Source organism: Electrophorus electricus, chromosome 23 (assembly GCF_013358815.1).
Source record: "Electrophorus electricus isolate fEleEle1 chromosome 23, fEleEle1.pri, whole genome shotgun sequence".
Taxonomy (NCBI): Eukaryota; Metazoa; Chordata; class Actinopteri; order Gymnotiformes; family Gymnotidae; genus Electrophorus; species Electrophorus electricus.
In genome coordinates this window covers 2,721,566-2,734,064 of record NC_049557.1, presented here as the reverse complement: position 1 = coordinate 2,734,064, position 12,499 = coordinate 2,721,566, and the positions used below count along the sequence as shown (strand labels likewise).

The following is a 12,499-nucleotide window of genomic DNA, read 5'->3' as shown; positions in this document are numbered from 1 at the left end:
CAGGAAGCTACAAACAAGTTCTGTAGTTCACGTTGCCACATCTGCATGGCATGTGCGTAGGAGCGAAGTGACTCATAGTTGGGTGATGATCAGAGCCATGGCTCTGGTTATAATGTAAAGGAAGAATGCTGACTAAGTACACCCACACCTTCAAAATGCACAATAGTAAATCATTTTTGGTGACCAATCACAAAATTACAGAAAACTATGAATGCTCAAAAAAAGCTATTTTGTCAGTTTTCAATGGACAGGCAGTGATTTTGTCAGTTTTCAATGGACGGGCAGATGATTTTTCTGGGTGGGTAATGCCACCTGTAGACACGTACATATTTACAGCCCTATTTGTTGCTCAGGTTCAGCAGCTGTTGATTGTGATTGATGACTCTTCATCATGTGGTAGATATTGTCAGAATGAAAAGATTTGCACTATAAAGCAACAAGACAAACCATTAATGTCAATAAATTATGGATTAAGTCCATATTGTGAAATTCCAAATGTGCTATATCTAATGTTTTCCAGAGAAACTTCACTTTTTAAAACAAATTATAAGAAAACCAATAGCTGTGTGAAAGGAATCTTGGCCTGTCTACTTTACCTTGGAGCATATGGAACATTCCCTCCACCTGGTTTCAGAAATGACTCACCTCCAGCTGGTTATTTCAGTTCAAGGTCATGGACACTTCCTATGTGCAGAACTCAAATAGAATGTAGCACTCAAATAGAATGGAAAATATACACTCCAAAGTGACAGGTAGTCAGCTTTATTATTTTGGTCTTAGCCCTAATTACTACTCCACATGTACTTTTTTAGCTTGAGCTGTGCCTCTCCTTGTGCTGAAGTGTGAGTTGGTTTCTTCAGCTTTGTGAGGTCAGCCTGAACTCCGACCAGTCTGGGAGGCTGCGAGTGGAAAATGTGACCACTTTTGTTCTCCACAAATGAATCCTATTACACCCGTGTTTTGGCTGTGGCACAGACGCTGGCACAATCTGGTGACTCATAGTTACCAAAGGCAAGGTCAGATGGCAGATATTTCCTAAATCCAGTCTAAAAATGGAGCTCCCTGCTCTACTTCTCCTCAATAAATGTTTACTGCTAGATTTGCAATACATAATAAATGCCAAAGCTTTTCTTTGCCATATTTTTGTGTCCAATCCAGATTATTTCAGAGCAGTTCTGGATTTCATCAGGCTCCTTTTGCATTCACTACCAGGCTTTCTCTTTCAGTCTACTTTCTTTCTTTGCACAAGTCCAGTTTCCCTATGACTGTCAACTGGACGGAAAGTTCCTTGATAGCTGACAAACTATCAACTGTCACGTCAGCAGAAAAAGGGTGCTCCTTCTCTGTCATCTCTTCCCGTGTGGTCACATGAGTCTTGACCTCAGATGTGCACACCCACATGCCCATAAGTGCTGCTAATGACCAAACCAGACTCCACTGGACTGAACTTAAATTCAGCTTTCTGAGAACTGGCTTACTGCATGTCATTAACTGCGTGTTAATGTGATGACATTCTGCGTGTTAATGTGATGACATTCTGAGGTGTTGTGTCAAGGTCACTGGGTCATGTGCAATGACTTCTAATAGGTGGGGTCACAGGCGGTGGACTTGCAGGCAATCTTACTACTTTTCCAGATCATCAAAATGCACAGCAGTAGCTTTGTTGTCAGAGGACAGATTATAGGAATCAGATATCAGTCATGTTGTGTTACTGAATGTATAGTAAATATGTAGCTAACTTAAGATGGATGGGCATATATGAAGACTGTATAATAGAAATGATTGCTATGTCTGTAGAATTACCTGTTCAACTAGCATAAAATGCCTTGTTTGTCAGCCTACATCCATGTCTTTGAAGTCACAAAGCCATTAGCAGTGTGGCACAAACATGAGTCTCCCAGAAGAGAATGTGTCCCACCTATGTCCCACTCAATATGCTGCTCCAGGCAGGGTGTGTATGGATCCAGATCGAGGCAGTTTGGCTGCCCTTTGCAAGCAGTCTGGCGTGTCCTCCTGCAAAGGTCTGACCTCGTGCCCCTCCCTGGCCTAAAGGTAGTGGATTTTGTGGTTAAAGCCGGTTGGACATGGATGAGAGAAGAGCTGAGAATAGCTCTGTGGCCCCAGAACACGGTGAGCGGCCTGGAATCCCAGGCTGACTCGGTGAGATTCTGAACATGGCTGGAGGATCACCCATACAGCTGCCAGGGGGCCATAGGGAGACGCATACAGACACACACACACGAAACACAATTCACCTAGTTAGGGCACCAAGAAGAACACCAAACATACACTATATCAGCATGCATTTCCCCCCATAATTGAATACGCACTGATGAGAGGTTTTAATAGCTCTTACACTGTCTACTTCAATTTCTTTTAGGCCTGTTATTAGTTAATTAATAGCCTGCTATTTAACAAAGTGTAATTTTATAAGGGCTGTCTTTATTGTAAAATTTAAAAAAAGAATATAACATACCCTTTTGTAATCCCCTACACAATATAATTTAAATTAGGTAATAATTATTGGGTACTTCTAATTAGACTAATTATGGTATTATAAGCATGAACCTGAAACCTAGTTCAAGAACAGAGGCAGCTTATTTGAATATGACCTTCTTCTCATTGCTATTGCTGTTATTTCTATTTACTCAAATTATGGCCCCAAATTGAGGTTGGTTAGCAGTCATCTGGGATGGAATCGTAGAGGTATGAGGATAACAGTGAGTAATTTATAGGTATGGTCTTTGTTATCCATACCCTGACCCTCCCTGACATATGCTAAACCATTTGTTCTTTCAGAGGGCAAAGATATCAGCACGTCCTCATAACCTCAGATTTATATCTAAAGTCTTTTTACTCACCCCCAAAACACACACACACACACATGCACGCATGCATGCACACACACGCACACACACAGACACACACACACACACGCACGCACACACGCACGCACACGCACACACACAGACACACACACGCGCACACACACACACACACACACACACACACACACACACACACACACACACACACACTCTTTCTCTCTCTTTCCCTGCCTCCAGTTCTCTCTACCTCTCTTGATCACTCTCTGGTCACATGATACCTGTGACATGCGGTGTCCTCCTGTCTTTTGTAATGTCAAGCTATGCAGTGAACGTTTTCTGTAAAGCACCTCGCTGTGATTGACAGCATTGCTGAGACATACACACCCGTGCTAAAGCCCTTGTGGGGGTGGGGGTGGGCGGGTGTGTCAGCAAGGGGCGTTCTGCACGCGGCCATCCGGCGTGCGCAGACAGCTGAACCCATCTTTCATCTCTCCACCTGCTCCAATCCCTGCACCCTCTCTGTGGGAGACAGAGAGACACAGTGAGAGATGCACAGACACACCCACATAATGGCACAGAGATTACTGCCACCTGCTGTATGACGGAGTGAGAAATGCGCAAGGCCTGTGTGCATAAGATTAGGGCCTTTAATCTCAGACTAAGAACGCAGGATGAGGAACAGATTCTGCCGTTCTGTTGTTGATTCTCCCCCAGTCACAAACACAGCCTCTAGATTGTCATTCTTGCCCTGATCTGCTATATGGATCTATGAAACTATATGAATCTGACGTGTTTTACTCCTTGTGTGCTTTACTACTGTCTTATGGTTTCTCAATGGACATCAACATCAGCCAAACTTGGTAATATAATTACAACATTACAATATACTGCAGTAGAATGGATGGTAGCAATATAATGGCAACACATAAAGTTCCACATTTAAAGTTTCCCCACTGCCCTGATGTTCAGAGGTTATCTGGTTTGAATCCCAGCCGAGGCTGACGTCTCCTCTTCCACCTGCTCTCCCTGCAGAGCTGCTGGAAACGAGGACCAGCCGGCCTTTCAGCTTCTCATTCAACACGAGCGACTACCGCATCCTCCACATGGACCAGGACCAGGGCCGGCTCTACCTGGGTAGCCGCGAGTACCTGGTCTCCCTGGACATGCAAAACATCAACAAGGAGCCACTGATTGTAAGGCATATGAGAGATTTTCTGCAAATTCTTGGTCCTCATCATGCATGCGATAACTGCTCAGTGGTTTAAAGACAGGAGGGCAAGCACTTAGTGACTCAGTGTTTGATCGCAGATCCACTGGCCTGCCACTGCCCAGAGGAAAGGAGAGTGTAAGATGGCAGGTAAAGGAGGACAGGTGAGTTTTAGTCTTGACCCCTGTTGCATACAAAATGCTTAGCTGTTCATGTGAGTGAATGAGTAATGAAATCTCCATGTCTGTTGTTGTGGTTTGGATGATTTTTCCATGTGTGTCTGAAGGATGCAGGGAGTCCTTACTTGTCTTCTCTCTCCCCATACAGGGAGAGTGCGCCAACTTTGTGCGTCTGATTGAGCCGTGGAACAGGACTCATCTGTACACGTGCGGCACTGGAGCCTACAAACCCATCTGTACGTTCATCAACAGAGGCTGGAGGGCTGAGGTAGACACCTACACACACACACACACAAACACACACACACACACACACACACACAGAGGCAAACATGCAAGATCACACATGTGATGAAATGTACAGTCATATTCAATGCCTGTGTTTGCGTGTGTGTGTGTGTGTGTGTGTGTGTGTGTGTGCAGGAATATGTCTTCCGCCTGGTCCCTGGCTATGTGGACTCAGGAAAGGGAAAGTGTCCGTATGACCCACGGCAGGAAAACGCCGCAGCTCTTATCAGTGCGTGCTCACCCCTCCCTCGTTTCTGCTCTCTGGAGCTCAGTGCTCCTACATCTGAATCATGCTCTAAGATCCCTGAATCATCTGTCTCCACACCCTCTTTCTCCTCACCCAGGTAGCAACCTGTATGCTGGGGTGCACGTAGACTTCATGGGCACAGACCCTGCGATCTTCAGGACCTTGGGAGACAGGCCTGCTGTTAGGACAGAGCAGTATGACTCCCGATGGCTGAACGGTATGACTTAAGCCCAAACATGGTTGGATATACAGCACACTGTGAAATGTTGGCATTAAACCAGAGTGGATGGTTTGGGGAGCAATGCTAACAAAGCTGAACTCTAACTCTGTTTTCTGTCACTCTCACTTTCTATTTGTCTCTATTAGAACCTGTGTTTGTGAAAATCCAGAAAATTCCAGACAGCGCAGAAAAAAATGACGACAAGCTGTATTTCTTCTTCCGGGAAAAGAGTTTGGACGCGGCAGGGGGCAGTACCCCGAGTGTGTTGGCCAGAGTTGGCAGAGTGTGTCTGGTGAGCACGCTAGCTCCACAGAAAAGACTGCTGCGACACCTCTTTTTGAATCTAATATATATCCTTCATTGCCTGCCCTTTTTAGTCTTGGGGTAGGGTTAAGAGTTTACAAACAAGGTTAAGAGTTTATTTAAGGTTTCCTTATTAAGGATTAAATGAGTACCCAAAATCCCATATCAACATGTTTGAATATTTATAGAAACAGCAACAGTTGCATTGCCTGTTTTTGTCTATATAGTCTTTATTATACATCCATATAGGATTTATAAATAAGTTATGTATGTTTTATGTATGTCATATTATGATGTTTAATAGCTTATAAAAAGTTCACAGAGTGCTGCTCCAGTAGATCTATCCGAACACATGTATATTTTAGATATTTGTGTTATTTGAGCATTCTAAAGCATTAAATTAGTAAAGCTTTTTTTTAAATTGTAAAGTGAACTTGGGTATGTGACAGGTGCTATCATATTATTATTATTATAGTTTTTGTTGTTATCTTCTCTTTCTTTCATGTGTCTCTTCTTTCTTAGAATGATGATGGGGGCCAAAGGTCACTGGTAAATAAATGGACAACTTTCCTCAAGGCTCGTCTTGTCTGCTCTGTGATCGGTGCAGAAGGGGTTGAGACATATTTTGATGAACTAAGTGAGACACTGTCTTTTTCCTTCATTCCTTCACCATGTGCTGTCCCTCTGCTGATTGCACTTCACTGGACTACTTCAGTGACAGATTAATGTGTTTATATTTAGGGGATGTATTTATCCAACGGACTCACGATGAACGCAACCCCACTGTGTATGCTGTGTTCTCCACTGCTGGGTATGGTCCCTTGGGTTCACTAACTGCCCCTCAGCCTCATGCTGTTGAATGAGTAACTCGTTTTAAGTCATCTTGAGTTGAGTTTCACTGCATGGTGATTTATTTCACAGTGCCTCAGGAGACTGTGATCCCTCTGAGAATGTGAGAATGTCCATGTGTGTCTCTCTCACACTCTCTTCATCTAGCTCTGTGTTCAAGGCTTCAGCAGTGTGTGTTTACTCCATGGCTGACATCAGAAATGTCTTCAATGGTCCTTTCTCTCACAAACATGGGCACAACTACCAGTGGACTCCTTACACTGGCAAAATCCCGTATCCTCGCCCTGGGACGGTGAGTACTACTGGTGTGATCTGATTTCCCCCATGAGACACAGTGCCAAGAAATGGAATGAGCTGAATGTAAATGGATTAATGCTCATTATTTTTATCACATTGCATTGTACTGTATTGTATTACATTACAAGTATTGATTGTTGTGCTTTGGGGGATTTATGGCATGGCTTCACTCCGTTTTGTCCCTGGATACAATCAGTGCCCTGGAGGAACATTTACGCCAAGACTCCACACCACCAAAGCCTTCTCTGACGAAGCTGTCAACTTTGTGCGTGCGCACCCTCTCATGTACCATCCGATATATCCGACCCACAAGCGCCCCCTGGTGGTCCGAACAGGCGTGGACTACCGCTTCACCACTATCGCTGTGGACATGGTGGATGCTGTAGACGGGAGATATGAGGTGCTCTTCCTGGGGACAGGTAATATGTTCCAGCCTTTTGAATTTAGAAATCACTCTGCTTGTTTTGCTTGTTTACTTACATATTTACTTAAGTGTGGGATTTTAAAAGTATAAAGAAATGCCAGTGGATAATTAAAGGATATATAATCATTACATTAATTACTCATATGAATTAAATAAATAATTAAAGGATTAAAGTCTGGATGTAGGGCTGCAGTACTCTGTTATATGTGAAAGTTCATGGTTCAGAGTGATGGGTGGGACCTGCTCTTTGTTAGACCGAGGAACAGTCCAAAAGGTGATTGTCCTGCCAAAAGACATGAGCACCACAGAAGAGCTCATTCTCGAAGAGGTGGAGGTTTTCAGGGTAATCCTGCCATCTACTGTGTCCCACGTTATACAAATAAAACAGTGACAATATTGTGATGTTGCATGTAACATCAGGAGGGTTGGGCCCTGCAGTTGACTGTTTATCATTGATGTTTTTTAGATGCCAGCACCAGTTAAAAGTCTGAAAATTTCCTCTAAAAGGGTAAGATATTTTTTCAGTCAATACTCAAATCTGTCAACATATACACTAGCTAAAACACATGGTAAATAAATATATAGATGCCAATAAACATCATTACATAGCACCTTTATTGAACAGTACGGTAATTTCTATCTGACATGACTGTGGCTTTCTTCTCCACTCTGGGTTTACAGCAACAGCTGTATGTGTCCTCAGAGCGGGGCCTTACCCAGGTATCTTTGCACCGGTGCGCTGTGTACGGCAAAGCCTGCTCAGACTGCTGCCTGGCCCGAGACCCCTACTGTGCCTGGGATGGAGAGAGCTGCTCTGCTTTCACTCCTGCAACCAAGAGGTATGCACCGCTGCAGGCCTGCATATGCTGTTAGCAATGGCCACGATAGAAGTTTATTACGAAAGAATATCTCGACATTATTTTCCTTTTTTCCCCCTTGAATAATTTAGTGGAATAATTGAATTATTTTTTTATTTTTTTTTTGGGATGAAAATGTATGTTGATAACTTTTCAGGAGAAGCAGAAGACAAGATATCAAACATGGCGACCCACTGCGCCAGTGCCGGGGTTTCAATTCTAAAGGTATGTGTGTGTGCATATGAATGGTCTGGGATGTGTGTGAAAAAGGTTCTATGAAGATATCATGTTTAAAAACTGCGTAAGCCTTAGAGAAATGTGTCAAAAAAAATCCTAGCACCGTGTAGCTTCTGTAAGTTCTGTTTTTTACAAGAATGGACTTTAAGCATTATATGGTTATATGTGGAAAAACTGGGTTTTAAAGTTTTGATGATACTACAAGATACTACAACAAGATATTCCAAGATATTCCAAGATCCATGACAAGGAGAAATTTCCTATGGGTTGGTCTGCTCGCGAAAATACATGTGAGAAGTGACACAATGAATGACACTTGGAAATGCAGGGGGTTCTTTTTTCTTCCACAAATGGGTGTCAGTAGGAGGTGAACAGTCCAAGATGTTAGTGCGCTGATTTGGAGGAAAAGAAACAAATATGTTGATGTGGTAGAACTCAGGTTTCCTCTCAACCCTTGTCTTGCGGTCCCATTGGCAGTAGCTTGGCGTCCCACTAACTGCCTGTCATAACCTGGTACCAGCAGTTTTCACACTACAGGATTTGGAGTCGCCGACAGGTCCAGATATTTAGCCTACTTTATATTTTTTGGGCATTTGTAAGACATCAGCAAGCCTTTTGGATAGCACCTTTGAACAAATTCACATACAGAGGCAAGTTTCAAGTCTGGAGTGAATGCCAATTTGGGGTCTTTCTCAGTGAAAAAAAACTGTCCAAAAACTGTTGGTTAGTGAAAAATCAGGGCTAAAATTGTGTTGTATGAACTTGGCATTAGGTGACTTGGTAACAGGTGACAAGTGACAGCATCTTTTCTTGTCTTTCTCCCTCAGTAGAGAAGCGGCTGAGAGAGACAGTGCAGTTCGGGGTGGAGGGCAGTAGTACGTTTCTGGAGTGCCAGCCAAGGTCTCCCCAGGCAACTGTTAAATGGCTCTATCAAAAGGACGGCAAGCGCAAAGCAGTAAGACGCCCACCGTCAAATTCTGTTTATCATCACTTCTGGCTACCATTAGCAGTATAGGCTTATTTCTTTTGGTTTGTTCCTACAGTAGGAGACATAAGGTACTGTGTGTATAATCCTAATCACTTTGCAGCTCAGTCGGGAAAAAGACATCCTGAAGACGGGACATGGCATCCTGCTGAAGTTTCTCACCCAGTCGGATGCTGGTGTCTACCACTGCTTGGCCACAGAGAACAACTTCAAGCACACTGTGGCGCGGGTCGTGCTGCGCATTCTGGACCGTGAGATCGTGGAGGCGTTGACGGCGCCGGACGACCCCTCCGATTCAGCGAATCATCAACAGCATGCCCACAAGCACCACCACGTTCCTTCGCCACCCCCGCCCCAGACTCCGCCCCCAGCCGTCCAGCTCTCCCCTCAGCCGGAGGTGCGCCTGATTAACCAGTACTGCCAGTCCTACTGGCAGCAGCAGCAGCAGAGCCCCGCACAGCCGCTTAAACCCAAGCGCACCAACCGCAGGCACACGGAGCCCCAGGAAACTTGGGAACACCAGGAAGCCCAGAAGACACAGTTGCAGTGACCACATCCTATAAAACCCTTGTGTTCTGTACACTGCTTGACCAGGACAGGTAATGTCACTGAAGACTGTTTCTGAAGCAAAATCAAGTGTTCATACCCAGTGTCCATTCGTAATGCCAAAACTGACAGATTGAGTCTCAAGACTGAATTTTGATTTTCACACGCATGTTGAGGAAAGGCAATGAGGACACGGTTTTAACAGTGTGCTATCTTCAGTTCAGTGGTATTTTGGCTTCTACCAAACTGTAATACCCAGTGTCCCAAGTTTCCAGATTCACAAGCGTTCATTTTTTAAATGTTCATTCAAACCATAGAAGACTAGTTCATACTGTTTGTACAAATCCATTTTTAAATGCTTTTTGCACTTTAGCTAAACGATCGCCACAGTCACACTTCAGATAAATGATTGCCACACTGCCACTACTATTGCAGTATTTCACAAACATTATACTCTTAAAACCTGACATTGCTGGTATTGAAAGCTTGTTTTGTTGGGTCAGCTGTTTTTCCTGCCTGCAGAACGCAGTGGTGGAAAAAATGCTGTGGAATATTTTTTTACATGATTCCACTCTGATCCGTGGCAATCTGTCATCTGCTCCTTCTTCAGAAAGAAGCCTTTTCCCCTTTAAGGTTATAATTATGACATGATACATTCTGACATGATTCTGACCAACCTTTTATGGTATCAAGACCAAGGGTGATTTATAATCAGGATAACTGTAAAGGCTTCTAGTATTTGTGGTTTTTTAAATGTTTTAAAAATATGGTTGCTTTTTTTTTGTTTGTATTAATATTTGAGAGGATTCTTGAGCTAGTCTGCATCAGACAGCAGCAAATATTTAAAGTCTGGAACACAAGTGTTATAACAGGGTTTAGTCAATTCATAGTACACATTGTAATTCCCAGTGTTCACAAAATCTTTTGCAGCACCTAGAACAATATCACCAAGTTATTTTTAAGTTGGTACTAAATAGCTAAAGCCAATTTTCCTTGAGGAAGTTGAACAAAACTACTGGAATTGGAGGTGGTTGTAGGCTTGTTCAGATGGTGTTTTTTCCTTTTCTGAGCAAAAGGATATGTTTATGGACCAAAATTTGTCACTCTCCTGCCATAGTACCAAGGATTTGCAGGAAAAAGGAAAATGTAAATATTGTATCGCAGGCTGAGATGAGTGCTCTCTTTCTGTATATTAATAAAGACTGAAGAGAGATTATTGGCTTCTCTGTAAAACACTGAGAACAAGTTAAGAAGACATTGGGTGCCCATGCATACAGGATTTAATTATGCTAGTAGAAGGCAACAACCTGCTTGTGTGGGTTCTGTAAAATGGGAAAAGTATTGTCATCATCAAGAACAATCATCACTGAGGGCAGATGCTGAATCTTTTAGTGCAGTTTCCTTTCTGTTCTTGCCTCTTGGAGAGCTCAGATTGCAAGAAACACCCAGATAGCACATTGTAACACAAAAGTAGTTCTGTCACTTTTTGCATATCAGCAGTAGATATTTTCTATGGTTAACTGTGTTGTGTTTTGCTTGTGTAAAAAGACTGTGTTGTGTTTGACTCTATCAGATGTACATATAAATAGTTGGTGTTTAAGTGGTCTTGTCTGTCCTTGGTCAGGGTTCAGTTCTAACCTAACATTCTATTTCTCTCTCTCCCTTATTACCTGTCTCTCTCTATGTATCTCTGTCTCTCTGTCTATCTCTCTCTATGTATCTCTGTCTATCTCTGTCTGTCTCTTGTCTTGTCCTCCCTTTCTCTTTACCACATCATATTTATTTTACAAATGTATATATTCATGTGAGTTGTGAGTTGTGCTCCTTTTTGGGGGGAGGGGAACTGAGAATGTCAGTTATTATTGTATGTATTCACTAACAGGACCAGACTATACAGACACATAGAATATGGAGAGATGCTTTTAGAAAAAGATGCAGTTTTCTGGGAATTTCTAAGCATAACTAATGTTATGGCATAACAAGCATGTTTATTCTTGGCAATAAGATGTGGTGAGTAAGGAGTGAATGCAGATAAAAAAGCAACATCCAGAAGTGACAATTGACTTAAAGCTTTGAAATGACAGTTGAAATAATATCTATTTTATTTAAAAGTCTATAGACATTTGCAAAATTTAAGCAATGGGAAGACAGAAGACTGTACCTACATATAGGCTAAATTACTGAAGAGCACAATTCGGAGAATGTCCAGCCCAATAATTATAAATTCTTAGTGTCAAGAGAATATTTAAATTTTGGGCATAAAATGCACATCCTTGGATGTAAGGTTATGTCCGAAGAGGCAGGGAAGCACAGAAACATTGTCAGGACACAAAAGGTAGCCACCAGTAATGAAAGTCCAAACCCTGATATTTTTCAGTGCTTTGAAATGTTCATGTGAAAGGCAGGGGCCTAACACTTATGCTAAATAAAAATGTGTTCATCTGTATCTGCTCTAAGTGTTTCTCGATAAACTAAACAGAAATATGGTTGCATCTTACAATATTTCATCTATGTATTCACAGTGTTTGTGTTAGCATAAATTAATGTGGTTGTTTGTAATAAATATAATTTTATGATGATATTGTGAGGTTGGGGAGTCTCATAGATGTTTTGTAATCATAACAATAAACTGCTGTATTTGTTCTTATTTAACTTATTGTCATCGACCTTTAAAGCATTTATACGACTCTTATAAAATCTTAGAAACTGAATGGCTCAAGATTGCTTTTTATTTCATTTTTCCCCTTCAAGGGAATATAGCCATGTGTATATTATCTATATTTTTGTGTTAAACCTTTGCAATACCTTCTCAACCCTGCAGAGGGAGAGCTGTCTCCTTTGTCCAGTCAAACGTTTCGGTTCTATTTCCAGATATGGTTAAAGTTGGGGTTGGTGTCATTACTGTGTGTTTGCCAAGATCAGATTAAGGAACATAGGAATATAGGAGGTTGGACTTTCCGAAAGGAAATGTTCAGCTTGTACTTATGCAAAGCTAAACTTCATCTTTTGCCCATAGATGTTTGGCATAGCTC

General features: G+C 42.3%; 1 protein-coding gene across 7 annotated transcripts in view; it reads left to right on the top strand.

The window, feature by feature from the left end:
* The window catches only part of sema3gb (sema domain, immunoglobulin domain (Ig), short basic domain, secreted, (semaphorin) 3Gb), a 28,438-nt gene extending 17,249 nt beyond the window's left edge, over nucleotides 1–11,189 (top strand). For 6 of the 7 annotated variants that reach the window (XM_027012782.2, XM_035521830.1, XM_035521832.1 and 3 more), the window contains 16 exons: nucleotides 3,861–4,021; nucleotides 4,137–4,199; nucleotides 4,363–4,482; nucleotides 4,638–4,731; nucleotides 4,847–4,966; nucleotides 5,116–5,261; nucleotides 5,795–5,909; nucleotides 6,014–6,083; nucleotides 6,269–6,413; nucleotides 6,615–6,837; nucleotides 7,097–7,185; nucleotides 7,309–7,350; nucleotides 7,524–7,681; nucleotides 7,857–7,924; nucleotides 8,764–8,891; nucleotides 9,025–11,189. In XM_027012782.2, coding sequence (XP_026868583.1) covers nucleotides 3,861–4,021; nucleotides 4,137–4,199; nucleotides 4,363–4,482; nucleotides 4,638–4,731; nucleotides 4,847–4,966; nucleotides 5,116–5,261; nucleotides 5,795–5,909; nucleotides 6,014–6,083; nucleotides 6,269–6,413; nucleotides 6,615–6,837; nucleotides 7,097–7,185; nucleotides 7,309–7,350; nucleotides 7,524–7,681; nucleotides 7,857–7,924; nucleotides 8,764–8,891; nucleotides 9,025–9,471 — 2,189 coding nt within the window. In that variant the 3' untranslated portion in view covers nucleotides 9,472–11,189. The remainder of the gene's footprint in view (nucleotides 1–3,860; nucleotides 4,022–4,136; nucleotides 4,200–4,362; nucleotides 4,483–4,637; nucleotides 4,732–4,846; nucleotides 4,967–5,115; nucleotides 5,262–5,794; nucleotides 5,910–6,013; nucleotides 6,084–6,268; nucleotides 6,414–6,614; nucleotides 6,838–7,096; nucleotides 7,186–7,308; nucleotides 7,351–7,523; nucleotides 7,682–7,856; nucleotides 7,925–8,763; nucleotides 8,892–9,024) is intronic. The other variant, XM_027012783.2, reaches the window with a different exon arrangement.
* The last annotated feature ends 1,310 nt before the right edge of the window (nucleotides 11,190–12,499 follow it).